The sequence below is a fragment of the Bos indicus x Bos taurus genome, chromosome 24, assembly GCF_003369695.1.
Source record: "Bos indicus x Bos taurus breed Angus x Brahman F1 hybrid chromosome 24, Bos_hybrid_MaternalHap_v2.0, whole genome shotgun sequence".
Classification (NCBI taxonomy): Eukaryota; Metazoa; Chordata; class Mammalia; order Artiodactyla; family Bovidae; genus Bos; species Bos indicus x Bos taurus.
Window position 1 is genome coordinate 57587362 of NC_040099.1, and position 18055 is coordinate 57605416.

The following is an 18055-nucleotide window of genomic DNA, read 5'->3' on the forward strand; positions in this document are numbered from 1 at the left end:
TTAATGTTTTAGCCCAGGAATGCAGTCACTGGATGTTTAATTTTGATGAAATCCAAAGCTTTGACCCATGAGAAGGTTAGGAATTACATGGGAATGTAGCTATATTTTTATGTGCCTTTTTTTTATATACCTCCGTACAGTTTATGGCTGTGAACACATAGACCAGCTCGTAGACACTCTCCAATCCACGCCTCTTTCTGGGGAGGGAGGTACCTTGTAGAGTAACAGTGATCTAACGCACTTGTCAGGCATCTCGTTCATTCAGCGTGCTGCTAGTTTTGCACATGGCGTTTCACGCTGATAGTTAAGGAGCTCACTCAAGGTCAGAGGGAGAGCACCGCTCAACAGTTTTGCCAGGGTCCCTGCAACTGCTGATGGGATGCCTGTGCTTTCCAAGCTGGTATCTGCAGATCCCAAGCGGAAAGCAGGAGCATTCCTTCAACCTCAGTTTCACTGAAAGATGTTTGTGGGAAAATCGTAACTTCTATTAAAATAAGCCATGGAACTACCATGGTGGGTAATATGCAGAGTTCTCATTAATATTTAGGATGACCACCTCTTCCGTGAGAGTCGTTAACCCTTGCCCTGCCAGTCCCTGCAGGAGACTTAGCGAAGTGCCCAGCGGTGTGCATTTGGAAAGGTGGCAGGGTGGTGATGTCGGTAGGGGCTCATCGTGGCCCCAGCTAGTGGGAGGTGTTGGCTGAGAAGCTCGGGGTGGCATCAGAGGATAACGGAAGGGGGTTAGTGTTGCTTCTTGCTGCAGTTACTTCATAGATGTCCTGAGCCTTCGTTGTGTAGTCTAGGGATTACTGTTGATGATAGTTTTCTTTAGGATTATGGGTTTAATGTTCTGAACAACCAACACACATAAACAGACTCTTCTCTGTGACTTCTTTATAAGTTGATGAATAGCCTCACTGCAGATCATCTTTATATTAAAAAAAAAATCCATTTCTAAGCTTAGACTAAGCTTTTTAATTCTTATTTAGCTTTCCTTCAGTCCTTGACATTACATTTCTTTTTCATGTGTTTATTTTTTAAGGGATAATTAGCTTTACCACAGTCCATTGTATTTTTAAAGCTCTTTCCTCTGTACTCCCCTTCGGATGGAACGGGGTTTCTCAGACTGTCTGTGCTGAGCTCTTTGAAATGCAAGTTTTTTGACTGGAGACGAGTTTCTAAAAATAGCCATTTGTTTATCATTGGCTGATTATTGGCAGGGAATCCCCCCCAAACTCCTCCCATTTCTCAACTGTCAAAATATAAGGCAGTTTAAGCCCATTCTATAATAACCCGCACAAGCCTTCCACACACACTGACATCGGAAGTGTGTGATGGTTTATGAAGCAGGAAGTAACAAGTGGTCATCACCCATTGTCTAGATGAGAAAACTGGTCCAGGGAGAGCTTAGAGCCCGAGGTCATGCTAGTTCCCAAGGAGCCGGCGTCTGGGCCTCTGAGGGTCCTTTTCCCTGGTGCACCACGCCCGTAGTTTAAAACCTGTGCATCGAAGCTGTGTGCTTCTCAAAGTGGTACCTCCCTGGGCTTCCCAGATGGTGCTTGTGGTAAAGAACCCCCCTGCCATTGCAGGAGACACAAGACACTCGAGTTTGATCCCTTTTTCAGGAAGATCCCCAGAAGGAGGGCATGGCAATTCACTTCAGTACCTTTGCCTGGAGAGTCCCATGGACAGAGCCTAGCGGACTACCATCCATAGGGTTAGGGTCACAAAGAGTCAGACATGACTGGGCAGCTTAGCATGCACGCACGCACACTTCCTTTGAGCCGTCGGTGCAGGGCCTACAGTGCAACAAGGTGGGTTTCAGGGCTGGGGTAAGGTGGAGCAGGAGAGGCGTGTAGGGTTCAGAATTCATTACTTTTAGAATATTTATTTATTTGGCTGTGCCAGGTCTTAGTTGCAGCACTCAGGATCTTTGATCTTCGTTGGCATGCGGGATCTATTCCCCTGACCAGGGATCAGACCCGGGTCCTCTGCGTTGGGAGCATGGAGTCTTAGCCACTGGACTACCAGGGAAGTCCTACAGAGGGCAGATTTTAAGTAAACACTTAAATCAGCATGAGCAGCCTCGCTAGTCTCTTCCTGGCTCCAGGGCTAGTGGGTTTTACAAATGACCTGGGTGTGTGTCCACTTCTGGCACGGCGTGGCGAGCCCTTGAGTGTTCATCCCCCGTGACTCTTAGGAAAGTCACAGCCTTCCTCCAGGCTTCCCTTGTGTTGTGAGGCATCAGTAGACCGAAGGCCTGGCGCCCAGGATGCTGCTTCTGCCTTTCGTGGTCTGAGGGATCCAGACTTTTGATGTGACATTGAAGGGCGTGTTGGGGGCATCTTTCTCCCCTGTGGTTTTTAACCTAAGGTACGCGCACACTCTCCCCCCCAGCGTGTTTCTGGGCCTTCCTGGCTTGGACGCCAGCCCCACTGGGTGCTCTGAGTTTGGGCTCTTTACAACGTGCTCCCTTGTCTGGAAACATTTCTGGCCCAGAGCTTCAGTTCCTTCCTGTTAACGGCATAGCTCCTGCTGTTGATCTTAAGCACAGCTCACTCAGGCAAGGAGCTCAGCCTTCAATCTCCGCTTCCTGGGGATTTTCCTGGCAGCCACACAGTGACCTCTGCCTGTCTCTCTGCTTTACCCATTAATTTGGAAATAGTCCTGTGCATGAAGCTTTGCTAGCAGATCTGTCATTTGAAATTCCTTGGGTTGGAGGGAGGGAGGGAGGAGAGGGAAATCAGCTAGAACTGATGAGGATGGAACTTTTCTTCAAATAAATGATGAAGCCATCCCATCCCCAATGGGTCCAGAGTTAGCTGGCCCCTAAGAAGTGCCATGTCGAAACAAAGGAAAGTACTGAAGTCAGAGAAAACTTGTGTTCAGATCTCAGCTTTGCCACTTTCTTGGTATAGAAAGTTAAACTTCTTTTTTCCCTGTTGCTTCAAAAGGGAGGGAGTTGAAAAATGAATACCAGATCATAAGAACCTTCCTACAGAATTACCCAAAAGATACCGTGAGCGCCTGCGGAATGAGTACAGGGGAGGGAAGTGGACTTGCACACCGGTTCTCAACCGGGGGCACTTGTGCCATCCACCCCCACCCCAAGACATGACCGTTTGTGGAGTCATTTCCGATGGTCATGACTCGGGGGCTGGGGTTGCTTTTGCGTGTTACGGATGTTGTGGGTAAAAGCCAGGTGTTTCTGAAACCCTGTAATGCATAGAATAGAGACACTCCCCTCCCCAACAAAGTATTATATAGCTCCAAATGCCAGCGATGCTGAGGGTGGAAAGTCCTAGGTTATTGAATCTAATTGTCCCATCTAATACCCAGTGACTATGCAAAATACAGTCATTACTATCCATGGTTTACAGATGAGAAAATCGACCTTTGTTGTTAAGAAACTTGCCTGTGGCTATTCAGCAGTTTCTAGATAAGACATGGGACATTAGGTATATATGGGTCCAAAGTCTTCAGCCAACCCAGTGAGCTTCTAATCCCTGATGATGTTCAAAACCAGGCCAGGTGAGCAGCCACTTGAGGGATGGACAGAGAGGTGAGTCTCAGATATTTTTCAGTAAATGACTTTTGAGGTCCCTCCCAAAAGGAGGGATCCCAGATCACTTTCTCCAATTCTGTTTTGAAATGGGACTTGTCTTTTTAGCCCCAGATTAGAATGCCGAGCAGATAGCCCTTGGCCCTGACCAGCGAGACCTCTGTGCTTTGTCCGAGCACCCGTGGGTCTTGCTCCTGTTACTCTCCCAGCCCTATCAGCAGAGGGTTCCAGCCAGGGGCGGCCAGAAACCCACCCCCACCCCATCTCACCCACATTCCGGGCCCAGGCATGTGTAAATCAATCCAGCTGGTTCTCATCTGGGAGCACAGCAGAGGCACAAAGGAAGGGAGACTGCATTTATTATCAGTTTGCTGATCAGTGTAATTCTACCAGTGTCAAGGGAATCACAGTTGCTCTTTTGAGAAGAAGGAGAACCAAGAGATTTACTCACCGGTTGTCAGCCCAGGCCTCAAATAAGCGTGAGCTGAGAGCTTTTAAAACTCACCTGGGTTGGGGCCTCTGCTCGAAATGCAGTTGTCTCAGGTGAGGCCTGGGGAGCAGGGATTCAGGAGCCTCCCAGGAGATGGTAACATCCAACCAGGCCAGGAGCCCCTGGTCAACTGCACTCCTCCTGCTCAGGGGGGCTTCACTCAGGTACTGTGGCTGGTACTCTGACCTGAAGAGACGACCAGGAGGAGGAGGTGGCGTTAGGCCTTGCTTTCCAGGATGTCCTTCCAGGTCATAACGAGGAGAAGAGGGGACCCCTCTCTGGTCTTAAATTCACACCTACTGGGATCTTAAATGGACATTTCTCCTCATCCTTCCAATTCCTTATTTTAAATGGTATAATGTAAAGGTACAAGTAAATATTTGCTTCATTTTTTCACAAAGCTTTGAAGGTTTCCTCTCCAGGCTATTGTTCTCAACAGTGTAGTGTGCAAAGGAGAAGCTTTTTCGTTTTTATGGCTGCATTCCTGCGCCCTGAAGGAGGAAGCTTTAGATACTTAGATACTTAATGAGCTTTAGATACTTAATGAGGGAAACTTTTTAAATAACCACCTAGTTAATGGCCTGACTTTATAATCAACTGTATGCTTTAAAGTCTAGTCGCCAAACGTTTTTTGCTCAGTAAACCTTAATAAATAATTCTGAAGAACTGTTTCTCACACATGTTTTAAGATGACATCTATTATTTATCAGTAACTCAATAAGTTATTAGTCAAGTAGTTGCAAAAGATGTAATTTTTAGTATATGAAGTATTGTGTGCGAGCTTTAAATATATTTCATAACATATCCAGTATTTTGGTTTCCTCATCTTGTGATCACAGACCCAGCTCTTTTTATGGAAAATAGCTGCCATAAAATTAACCAAATCAGAGCTTATTGCTAAACCTGAGCCAGCCATATCAGGCTTATTACCTGTCACTTAAACATCTGATTTCATCTCTTAAGCAAGAGAATTAGTCGGATGGATTGTAAACGTGCAAGGCATTGTCATTCTGTGGGCCCCTCTTCCAGGGAAGGTAGGGGTCTCTCTCCTGTGCCCTCAGCTTGGGAGCTGTGCCTTTTCAAACTGTCCTTCGTTTTGGTTTCAGAGATTTTTATACCCAGCAAATTGCGCCCTGGTGGGATTAGGAAGGGTGAGAAGCACACCTCTCTTTGGAAAGCAGGAGAAGGGAGTTGAGATTTAGGAAGGGCAAGGCAGCAGGAGACAGAGGCTGTTTTCAGGCAGATTGAGTGTAGGGAATGGCACCCCACTCCAGTACTCTTGCCTGGAGAATCCCATGGACGGAGGAGCCTGGTGGGCTGCAGTTCATGGGGTCGCTAAGAGTCGGACACGACTAAGCGACTTCACTTTCACTTTTCACTTTCCTCCATTGGAGAAGGAAATGGCAACCCACTCCAGTATTCTTGCCTGGAGAATCCCAGGGATGAGGGAGCCTGGTGGGCTGCCATCTATGGGGTCGCACACAGCTGGACACGACTGAAGCGACTTAGCAGCAGCAGCAGCAGAGTGTAGGGAAAAGGCCATTTGGAGGGGTTGAGAAAATGATTTCTCTAAAACTGTCCCCGCCTGGGTCCCCCGCAAAGTCTTCGTTTATCTTCAGGAGTCTGCCTGCTGCAGTCTGAAGAGATCAGCTTTGGGGCAGAGGGAAGGGATCAGTAAAAGAATGAGGAGTAGTGGTCAGCTCCTTGCCATTTCTCTTCCAAACCTATAGTTTACTCATTTCACTTTCATTTTAAAATACAGGTAAAGAGAGAAGAATGCATATAAGAATATGAACATGACTGTTCGTAGAGTATGTTCCTTGGGAGTTTACAGATTGCAGGGACTGTATCTGGCAAATGTAAGCTGAGAGGGTTTGGAGTTGGGGTCTGCAACACATCAAACTGAGGCCTTCTGGGGGTGGGGAAGCCTGCATGGAGTGTGAGGTTAGCCCTGTGCTGCATGGACCCCGCAGCCAGCCTGCCTGGGTTCACCTTCTGGCTGCTACTCTACTAGATCAGTGACCTGGGGCAGGTTTCTCAACCTGCCAGAAACAGTTTCTGACACATGATTGATGAGCTGCATGTAAGCTTATTATTCTCTGCAGTCTTGAAGTTCCCAGAGTACTGGGAACTCTGCAGTCTTGAAGTTCCCAGAGTACTGGGAACTCTCCCCCAGGCAGTCTTTGATGGAGTCCATTGGCCAGAGACGGGCTTTCAGCCAAAATGCAGCCAATGCAGAAAGAGACTCATCAGGACTACCTGGGATGCCAGAGCTCCAGGGGAGTCAGTCAGTGTCCTGTGTAAGCCTGTTTATCTCCATTTCAGAGTCATCACTCATTAAAATTCCAAGAAAGATACCACACTGCACTTACGTTCCATGTGATCTGTTTTTGCTTGAGGACAATATTCCACAGGCCAAACTACTGTCGGCCAAGCAAGGAGACAGACTGCTGGTTCCAAATGCCTCCAAGTATGAGGAAGACCTTTGACCAGTAAACTTGTTAATGAAATCAAACTATAGAAGCGGCATTGAACCCATGGTGTCCCTAGGCCCACTTCCTTCTATCACTTAACCATTCTTTTACCCTGCATCCTGGTTACTGAAGGTACCTGTGAATCAGATAATTAAATCAGTTTATTGGTAGCTAAGTTCACAGATAAAGTACAGAATCCAGAATTATCTTTACTTTCTCTTGTTCTTTATGCATTTAATCTGTCGTTAAAATTGCTTGCAGAAAAACTGATTTTTAAACTTCTCCAGAGAAGGAATGAGACCCTTACCCTGCGAAGAATCACTATATCCTGAAATCTTGAGAAATGAAAACAGCTTTGCATGATCAGATCAGAAGCGCAAAGTGAAACAGTATCGTGTCATTAAATGAACCCAGTGACACATTTTCCTTTTAACTTTGAAGTTTAATGTCAGGTCAGTTTGCTCTGTAACAGGTAGAATATATGTGAATGTTTATCTTATCGCAGCAGGTCATAGTCATTAAAAATTGATACTTTATTCAGCAAATTTACCATTCCTTTCACAAGGAATGACAGTGGTGCCCAAGATTTTCTTCAGGGGCATTTTTGACAGAGATCAGTTAGCCTTATAGGAACCTGTCAGGGCCGTTGGTGGGGAGCTGTTGTGCAGCTGGGCAGCTCTGAGGCACATGTGAGAGAGCACCAGGCCAGGCCCCAGGCCGTGGAGGGGTATCTGGCCGTGGCCACCTCCCTTCTTTGAAATGACACACACCTGTAGACCGCAGCCTGTGTTACCAAGCACGTCTGGGCTGGAGGGGCCCTGTGGGGCTGATGCCCCCACACCCCATAGGCAGCCCTTCTGCCCTGGGTGGGAGGCACCCCCAAGCCCAGCCATGCCTCTCCCCATCCCTGGCCTTTGCCTCCACTGACTTCCAGGATTGCCTTCCTCACATCCCAGCCATTGCTCTCCCTGTGGCCATATACTGACCGTGACAGTGGCTCCCGCGGGCACAGTGGTCAGGACCTCACAGGGATCACAGTACTTGCTCCCTGGTCACACGGTGAACAGCCTCCAAGCTGTCCAGGATGGTCCGGGAGAGGGATGCTGTGAACCAGCAGCCCCACCCTGGGACCCCCACGTGGTCCAGCCCCTCGCCTGGTCTCATCTGAACAACTCAGCTCTTCCTGAACACCTCCCTCAGAGTCCTCTCCTCCAGTCAGTTCGCCCTCCCGCTGGCCGTGGACTTTTCTAAACGCAGTCCTCGCCAGTTTTTCCCTCCCTCACGTCCTCATGTGTCCTCTAGCCCCAGGGTGCCGTGCTCCCCATCACCACGTGGGGCCACATCACCTCCTCTCCGCCCCCAGGCCCCCCTTACCCTGGTCTTCTCTTCAGGCCCCCAAGCCTCTCCCCAGATCCAGCTTTTCAGCATCCTCTTTCCACCCCGATCTGTCCCCTTGGCAGCCTCCTGCTTCTGACCCCGTGTGAAGATGTCCTCCTTTGTGAGGTCACGCCTGCCCTTGACCCCGGATAGAATCGGTCACTTCCGGGCCCCCTGCCCCGCCCCCATCCCTGCTGCCGTCCATTCGTGTCTCTGAGGTGTGGTCGCCATGGCCGCCGTATGTGGTGGCTACAAAGCACTTGAAACCCAGATGGTCCAGAGCGAGGTGTGCTGTAGGCAAGAAACCTACGCCAGATTTCAAAGTCTTCGTTAATGGTCTTTATGTTGATTATGTGTTGAGATGATAATATTTTGAATATCTTGGGTCAACTAAAAATACATTCTTAGAATTAATTCTACCTGTTTATTTTTCTCAAATGGGACTTAACAAGTTTTCGCGTTCTAGGTGTGGCTCCTGTTTCGTTTCTCGAGCGCAGGGCCGATTAGCTTCCATCCCTAGGTGGTGAGGGCACCAACTCTGTGCCTTTCAGGCCGGGCACAGTGGAGTGACCCCCTGCTTGAAGTGACCTCAGCAGAGCTGCTCACATTTCATGCTTCTGGTTCCCAAGTCTCTTCCCCAGTGTTTGTACTCCCAGAGTTTATTGGATCATAAGCTCATAGTATCAGGTTTGGCAGAAGGCTGTAATTCCTGTGGCCCTCAGCTGAACCCTGGCCTGGAAGATGCTCACCCTTGGAGTGGGGAGAGGACTGGCCTGTGCCCTTGAGCTTCCTCCATCATCACCACCCCTCCCCCAGAGGGAGGGGAGACGTCAAGCCCATCTGAAGCAGGACACCCCTGGAGAAGCCAGGAGCCCCGGAGCCTCCAGGGCTCTGGCTTCTCAGCCCAGTTTGCCTTGATCTGGTCATGCTCCTCGTTGAAGCCAGGCCTTCTGCTCAGCTGGTGTAGTCTTTGCCAGCGGGATGCTTCTTTGCTCTCTCCCCACCTCTCTTCTTGAATTCTGAATTTCAAGCAGTGTGTCCCTTAAAATAGAGGTGCTCATGACCATGCATCCAGCCAGCAAGGTTTAGTTCTGCTCGCCTACCCAGTGTGAGTTTACGGGAGCCTATAAAAGTCCTGCGAGTTTGCTCTGACATCTTGTTGATGGGGAGGTCTTGTTTGTTGTTAGAAATAAGAGCCGGCGTCTCCAGGACACACCCTGTTCTGTTTTAGTGAATGGGAGGTTTCAGCCCTGACCTCTAAAAACTAAATGGCAGAGAGGCTGGTAGGGTGAAAATGGTATGCAAAAAAATCCCTTTTGCTTGGATTTTGTGTTCTGGTGCATGTCGAGTGGATTTTGGTAAGAGCACGTGTGTTCAGGGGCTGTCATCAGTATACCTTTTTATTTATTTTTTTGGTGGAATGCCACCTGGCTGTTTGATTAAGGTAATTTTGACCATGTATTTTGAAACAATTCAAAGTCAGAAAGGCTTGGAAGTCAGAGGCACCAGGTGGTAAAATGTTGGACCGTGTGGTGCGTGGGATGGGTGGAACCAAACTCATGCTCTCTTCCTAAACTGCGGCAGCTCTGCTTTCAGAGGACAGACGCTGGAGTGCATGGAGGATGTGTAAGAAAGGATATTCCTCCATCCTTTCGGACGTGATGGCAAAGGCGTCTCATGCTCCCTTGAGGAATGAGACAGCACCGAAAATTCAGTACATCTCCACTTCCAGGTGACTCTGCAGACAGTAGACTGTTGAGAGTCACTACGTTTGTGACGTTTTGTCTAAAAGCTTTTGCAAAAGTTTGCCAAGCCATTCATTATTTAAATAATTCAAAGTACATGCTTCAGAAGTCACTCTAAAAATAGAACCTGTTTCCCTGTCTGGTCGGGCTGTGTGCCTCACCAGGAAGCAGTGTTTACTGGTTTAGCAGCAAAACAAAGGTTGTTTTTCTGTCTCGCTATTTAGAGCTGGGAGGTTTACCTTGATTTATAATATATGAAGATCTAATCTTTCCATAAGGCTTCCCTGGTTGCTCAGTGGTAAAGAATACGCCTGTCAAGACAGGAGACTCAGGTTGGATCCCTGGGTCAGAAAAGGTCCCCTGGAGAAGGAAGTGGCAACGCACTCCAGTATTCTTGCCTGGGAAATCCCATGAACAGAGGAGCCTGGCAGGGCTATAGTTCATGGGATCGCAAAAGAGTTGGACATGACTTAGCAACTAAACAACAATCTTTCCATGTCTTTACTCTTAAATTCCTTTTCTGTGGCTGATGCCTGGTTCCTCTCTACTTCTCTTGCATTTGTCTTGAGAAATTCTCAGGATAGTTTTCTTATCACTCCTTAATGATTTCTGTGACATTGGTAGCACTGGATGGTTTTCATTGGCCAATATTGAGTAGCTTTCAAACTTGTGATTGTGGCAGGGCATAATAAATGAATTTTACAAAACAATTTAGGACATGCATTCATATATGTATGTAACTGAAACAGATTACTTGAAACAGTACTTATATTTCCTGTGAGACTCTTAATGTTTTCTATTCCATTACACTGATGCTTCTTATGAATTACTAGTGTGATTGCAACTCACAATTAAAAACAAAAACACTGCCTTCACGTATAGCTCCTATGTTACTTGCGGGTCATTCTGCCTTCTGAGAATCACCGGTCCTTTCTGATACAGCCTTTCCTGAAAAGCCTTCCTGCTGACCCAAGCTTTTCCTGCCAGCACCCCTCACTTTCAAGGCTCTTCTCCCCACAGAGTCCCCCTGCTCCCCTGCAGCCTGGATGTGAAACGCACAGCCCTAGCCTAGTGCTTGCATGGTGACCTCTGGTCATCAGTACGTAGTAAGATTCAGATCACATCCTTCAAGTGCAGTGCCAACCTGAAGACCAGCCGTCTGTGTTGTTTCTTGAATGGGTGTTTTCTTTGAGAAATTGACGCTCGTTTATTTTGTGAGGACAGCTAATCCTGGTGTCCAGTTCAAGGCTGGGAGCTCCCGCCCAGTATGCACCAGAAGAAATATCTGAGGGCTGCATTGGGGTTTCCCTGGAGCTGCTGTGATGGTCCCCAGGCTTCAGGGCCCAGTGGCAGTCCCACACACCTCTCCGTGGACATCGGACCCTTGTCTGTTCTTATTTAAAAAGGAGCAGTTATTTTAAAGGGGCATGGGGGAGAGTGGGCCTATATGTAGTTAATCATCATTCGGAGCACAAACTCGGAGATAGTGTCTGGTATATTTCACTTTTCTAGTAATGGAATATAGATTTTTGTTTCCCCTTATGCGACACATCTCAAGGGCTCCAGTTTGCGTTGTCATTACCTTGGGAAAATATTTGATGGCTTGTCAGAAGGGAACATTTATAATTGTGTTTCTAGCCTGCACATTTTCAGCCTCTGGAACAGCATGACAGGTAATTGAGGTTGAAATCGACAGCATTTACCACTTTAAAATGAGCACAAGAAATGCCAGTGTGCACTGTGTGAAATGGAAACTACTTTGGTTTTTGTACTTCCGTCTACAGGGTCCACAGAGTCAGACACGACTAAAGCGACTTAGCAGCAGCAGCAGCAGGGTTAGCAGGGGAACTTCCCAGGTGGCTCAGCAGTAAAGAACCCACCTGCCAATGCAGGAGATGCACGTTCAATCCCTGGGTGGGGAAGATGCCTTGGAGAAGGAAATGGCAGCCCACTCCAGTATTCTTGCCTGGGAAATCCCATGGACAGAGGAGCCTGGCGGGCTACAGTCCATGGGATCACTAAAGAGTTGGACACGACTGAATAAATAACAACAAGGGTTAACATGATGCTTGGTGGAAGTCATTTTATAATGGGAACTATTTAAATGATTTGAATATTGTGTTTTCATAACGTTGGTGCAGGTCATCTTGTGGCAGTGGTGACCTCAGGATGTTGTGATGACCTCAAACCTTGGCTCTCCAGGGCCCGCAGGTGGGGGCCCTGCTGTATCAGCATGCCCTGGTGTCCTGGAAATGGCCCTGCTTCTCATTTTGGCGCAGAGGCCGCGCATTTTGACTCTCTGGTCGCTCCTAGCACTCCTCAGTAGTGATATCGGAGGCACGTTTTATCGCTGGTGTAGTGTTACTAATCTAAATATTCTACACTGCTTGAAATGTCTGTAGTTCTGGCAATAGTGGGATGTTTTGAAACCTAGATCTCACCAGCATGTTCCAGTGACCAGTGAATCACTTGTTTAAGCCAATTCCTCTGGACCATGTGCTGTTCTATACACTTGATCCCCATTTTATTTTTAAAATGATTTTATTACCGTTACCCTTGATGTAAACCAGAAAATAAGAGCCTTGTGTTTAATGGTGAGGTTGCCTCGTCGTCTTCTGTTATAGGAATTGTTGTGTTTCTTTTTATTTTTTAATGTAACGAGAAAGATTGTTAAGGTACAAGTGAAGCCATCTAGCTTTGCAGCGAGTACCATGGGGATCCATAAAACTGCTCCTTTGAGGCATGGAGCCAAGTTGGAACAAGAGGTTTTGTTAAAGATAACATGCCAGATGGGCATTTTAGGCAGAACCATCCTCCCCAAAGCTTCATATACTGTGCTGTCATCAAAGTCCCTTCTCATCCACACTGTTGAGAGCCAGCATCCTGATGGAGAAGCCCAAGGCTGGTGCCCAGCCAAGTTGTCCTGCTGTTACCGAGATGCAGGACAAAGTATTGGTTAACAGCCCAGACTCTGGAACCAGTCTACCCAGCTAGGAACTTCTCTGGTCTCTGGGTTCCCCATCTGTAAAATGGGCATAATAATCGTGCCCATCCACTACAGCTGCTCACTGAGGATTTGGCGTGCCCTTGATGCAGCACCTGCTTTGCTACTGTAGCCCTTAGGGGCCAGCACCTGCCTCTAGTTCAGATGGTGAGCTCATCTGATGGGTTTAGAAGTCTAACATCTCCCTCGGAAAACAGTGCAGGCATGTGGATGTTTTGTGAATTTTTGTGACAATGTACTTTAAGTTAACAATTGATAGGGTAGCCAAAGAGAGCAGATTATGAAACAGAGCTCTGGGATCAAACTGTCTCCTTCTGATGGTGGCCTCCCCGAGTCCTTTTCCCTCATAGCACCAGCACCAGTAGCCGGCCAGGAGAGGGACAAGCGTAGAACCTCATCACTCTCATTAGGTAGACACACGGTCTATAGTCAGGAGGCAGACAGCTCTGAGTTTCTATTAGTGGAATTAACTGACGTACACAATTAAATCAGCCACATTCAGAATAGGACTGCTCCCTAACTGGACAGTGAAGATGTCTGTGCTGACTGTTGCTTGTTAAGAGGTACATCTTTGGCACCTCACGGCCTTGTGCATGGTGGGCGGAGGCAGATGCATCTGAGGAAATAGAAGAAAACAGAGCCTCATCAAAAGGGTGGGGACTCTTCTCAGGCTTTGGCACACTCAGCCAGTGGTGATGTTGATCTTTCGTTACCCTTCACGTAATCTAGAGGAGACAGACAGCTTTCTAGTCAATCAGATTTTTTAAATTACTTAAAAGGACATTCTAAGTATGGAGCAAATCATTGCAGTAAATCTCGTTCACATTTACCTGCTGCCACTTTTTAAATGCAAGAGAATTTTTTTCAAGTGCGTTTGAAAAGTTCATTTTATAAATTAGAAAATTTCACAGTAAAGACTGAAAATAAGAGCCCAGAGTTTGGAATTTGGAGCTCTGGATTCTCTTGGGCTCCTCCTCAAGCTGGTAGTGGGACAAGTCTGATGATGTCTGTGAAGAACTTTCTATGATAGGCATTTGCACGTGGGCGTTTTTGTGGTTTTTTTTGATAAGGTTGTCGAGGGTGGCGGACGTCATCGTCATGTTTCTTCCGGTTCACATCGCGGCCCATCTGGGTATCGGGGGCTGTGACACACATGCCCCTAAAGCAGGACATTGTGTCCGATGGCCTGTTGGACACCCCAGGGTCCAGGCCAGGGCCCCTGACCCTGACTTTAAGACTTACCATGACTCCCAGAGTCTGAAAGGGCACATGTGAGCTTATCCACGTAAATTTTCATTGAGGCCTGTGCAGTAGATGTAGATAGGAAGAAGTACCATGTGTCCAAAATTATAACCAGTAGATAATCCATGAACTTAGATTGTGAAGCAGTGTAATTACTAGGTTGAAAGTTCAGGGCCATTTTTTTAATACGTAATGTACAAGATGTATTAGTAACTGGCTTCTATACTCTTTGCCAAGACTCAGCTCTCAAGGAGCTCTTTCATTTATGACACTTTATAAATATTCATGAAAATTGGCCCCAACGTTTCTTTACCGACTTCTCTTTAAACTGGGCCAGCTGTGCCCCCAGGCCCTCTGGAATCCCAGGTATCCCTTCCCTGGCTGACTGCCTGCTCCCCAAGTCCAAGAGAGGCTCTGTCTCCAGTCTGTTGGGTGATCGACGCCCTGCAGGATGTCTGCCAGCTGCAGATCAGGTGTGTGAGGCCTTGGGCTCACCCATCTCCAAGGCAACAACCATCTGTGGCTCACCTGGGCCTCTGCCTTCGACCCATCCCCACCACTGTCCCAGGCCAGGCCCTGGACCTTTCTCTATTTGTAAAGAAACACGTTTTAGAACGTTGACACTCACTCAATAGATGAAAACACTAATTATTTTCTCTCTTCTTAACAGACACGGGACGACTTCCTGGGACAGGTGGACATACCCCTTAGTCATCTCCCGGTAAGAACGGTTGCCTGCTTTATAACGCGTGCAGTGAACAGCAGTTTTTGTCTGCAATTCCGGGGTATTTTCAGGGCAGTATTTCCTCCACACTGTGGAGAAGGCTGAAATGAAACACAGATACTGTGAGCCTGACCCCTTCTAGAAGGTGGTCCTTTCAGGAGGCTAGGAGATCACTTTAATTGTAAAAACAGGTGTCCTTGAACCATCTACAGGTACCTATCAGCGTCGCCAGCTACTTTCTTATCTCATCTTCCTTTGTCACATCATACAAAACAGCTGCCTGCTTCTGCCAAACCCCTTCTCCTTGTCACTGGAATGTCCTTGCTTTGAAGTTCATCCTTCGGCTCTAATCACGTGTGTGTTCCCTTTGTCTGGAATTGTACACGCTGTTTCTCCTGCACTTCATCTGCACAGACTGTGTTTCCATGACTTTGGTTATGGCTTTCTCGGTTGGCACAGAGACAAAAGAAAAGATGCTATTGGTCCTAAGTGAACTTGTCAGCTGCAAAGACTCTGGTTTCAGAAACGATACTGGGTCAGCACGTGTGCTGTTGCTAGTAAGCCTCTGCTCAAATGTGTAGCAAAAGGACGGGGGTTGTTGACCGTGACTGAGCTGAAGGGTGACTCCCGCGTGTTCCAGTACCTATCGAATGGGGGCCCAGGCCTCCCTGGCGAAAGGTAAATGGCCTCATGCTCCGGCTCTCTTCCCCCTGCCACGGGGCATCATGAAGCTCAGTAGCACCTCCTCATTGTGCCCAGTCGTGTCTCACTCTCTGAGACCCCATGGACTGGAGCCCGCCAGGCTCCTCTGTCCATGGAATTCTCCAGGCAAGAATATGGGATTGGGTAGCCATTCCCTTCTCCAGGGGAATCTTCCCAACCCAGAGATCAAACCTAGGTCTCCTGCATTGCAAGCAGATTCTTTACCATCTGAGCCACCAAGGAAACCCCCACAATAGCAACTAAGAGAGACTAAGTCAAATGTTTCTGCCTTCCAAGGGCATTATTAAAAAATGCTCACTGTGAGCAAATAGCATAAATCGTCTATAAACTAAAGTGGCCCAAACCACCTAGTATGAGCCTGCCGCTGCGTTGAAGCTGCAGCTCTCACCCTCTGTTAGAGACCAAGAAAGGCCATCTTACCCAGGAAGCTCTTGGAGGTCTGGTGTGAAGGACTGTGACGGCAAGCACTTTACTCCTGTTTACTCAGTGGAGCTACTGGGGATGAAAGGTTTGAAGCTCGTTCCCTTCCCAAAGATTGGAAACAGCAGTAGTGACATTAGAATATCTTTGTTTATTTCTGCATAAAAACCTGAAGCTTCAAGATACTTGCGGAAAGTGGTCATATGCACAAGACGGATTCCGTGAGCCTTCAGAACGCTGATTGTCCTTTTACGGTCCCGCTGAGAGCGTGGGGATGTCTCCACCTTGAGCAGAAAGATTGTTCATGTATTTCTACATCAGTGGGTCCTCTCTCCATGCTCTTCAGGCTGAAGCTGTAATCACCTCACATTTTTAGACAGTGTTGGTGGGTTGGCCACTTCTTACATGGGTGTCCCCAACTACCCGTTTCCCTAACGTAAAAACCGCATTACAGGGACTTTCCTGGTGGTCCAGTGGCTGAGACTCCATGCTCCCAAAGCAGGGCACCCAGGTTCAATCCCTGGTCAGGGAACTAGATCCCACATGCCATAAGTAAGACCCAGTACAGCCGAATAAATAAATATCAAAACACACACACACATCATAGTCAAGGCAAATTATGTACTGATATTCTCTTAAGAGGTGCAGCTGGAATTTTTGAACAACCTGCTCCAGCAGTTCCTTGTTTGAGAGAATGGGCATGGGTTGGTTTTGAAAGGTTGAGGGGAGCTCTCAGAGGATAGAAGAGTGTTTCTCTTCAGAGACAAGTCAGTAGAGAGAATGTTTTTACCTTTGGAGTTGGGTGGAGGCAAGAGTGAGCTTTCAGAGAAGGAAAGGCTCCAGGCAAGAATAGAAACCAACCGGTTCAAGAGTGGAGCAGCGAGCGCTCAGAGAGGGCTGAGGCCTTGCGCGTGAGCTGAGCCAGCTGAGTAAGGAGACCGGTGTCGGGTCTCCAGGATGAGTGTGCCCTGGAGCACCGTGTCTCCTCCTTAAGACTGACCGGCTTTGTGGAGCCCAGGACAGTCCTCAGGATGGGTCACACGGGACGCAAAAGGAGAGGCGAAGGTGCATTCTTCATCCTCTAAGCAGAAGTGGAACCCAGCCGGCATGTTCTCAGTGGACACGGCTTTGACCCCAGGATTTGAGGTGCTCTCAAGTGGATGTTCGATCCTTTGTGTAGGACCCTCATGGGGAAATTGCACAGTTAATGTTGTAGGATAACACAGGTGTGAGTATGTGAAATGGATGCTAGCATTTGAATATATTTTGTGGGTAGATAATGGATTCTCTTTTCTTAATAGCTACTTGACCACTGTCAAGGCTATATGGCCTGTGGATTCAGTGATGTTTAATATCAAATTTTAGGTAAAAGAATTTAGGAAAGTTGTCTCACTGGTCATGAGGGATGGTAGTGCAGAGCGGTCCTGTGGTAGTGAGGTGCTGCCTAGGCCTCCTCAGACTCTGAGGAATCAGATTGGGCATCTGGTTATTAATTAATTCCAGACAGCCCCATTCCCTGATAGAGGATTTATTCCTTTCACAGATGTTTGCTGATATAGACATGATTCTAATCTCTGAGGAAAAATCAGTGACGCAAGTTCCTCCCTCACGTGTCTCAGCAGGGCCACCATCGCCATAAACACGTGTTAGTCGAGCATTTGAAATGTGGCTAATGTGACTAAAGAATGGAATTTATCGTTTTATTTCAAGTCATTAAAGTTTACATTTAGAAGCTACATGTGGCAATATGGCACCCTCTTTCAGACCAGATTCCCCCAACTTAGGTGAAAACTGTATGGTTCTGAATTCCGTTTTCCTGAGCTGATAATTCTGCCTGTTGGAGAGAGCTGGGGGTGGAGGAGTTCTCACACCCAAGTTTTACATGTGTGTACTATCGCTTCTGTCGTGTCCACCTCTTTGCAACCCCATGGACTGTAGCCCCCAACCAGGCTCCTCTGTCCATGGGATAGTCTAGGCAAGAATACTGGAGTGGGTTATTATGGCCTCCTCCAAAGGATCCTCCCAATCTGGGGATCAAACCCATGTCTCTTTCATCTCCTCACTGGCAAGTGAATTCTTTACCACTAGCCAGAATTATCAGTCAGGATTCAGTTTTCCCCCTACCTGAATACAGCTGCTGGTGGATACTGGCATTTGCAGTGTAAAACCGTGCTCTTAAGTCCTGAGGAACGTCTCTCCTAAGCTGTCCTCACTCACACCTGTAAATTCCCCGACCTCGAGAAGCCTACCAGGAAGACCAGAGGGTCAGGGCAAGCCTACTTCCAGTTTATTCT

At 47.6% G+C, this 18055-nt stretch overlaps 1 protein-coding gene across 10 annotated transcripts in view; it reads left to right on the forward strand.

The window, feature by feature from the left end:
- The window catches only part of NEDD4L (neural precursor cell expressed, developmentally down-regulated 4-like, E3 ubiquitin protein ligase), a 381718-nt gene that overhangs the window by 274338 nt on the left and 89325 nt on the right, over positions 1-18055 (forward strand). For all 10 annotated transcript variants that reach the window (XM_027525515.1, XM_027525516.1, XM_027525518.1 and 7 more), the window contains one exon: positions 14565-14615. In XM_027525515.1, the coding sequence (XP_027381316.1) occupies positions 14565-14615 (51 nt within the window). The remainder of the gene's footprint in view (positions 1-14564; positions 14616-18055) is intronic.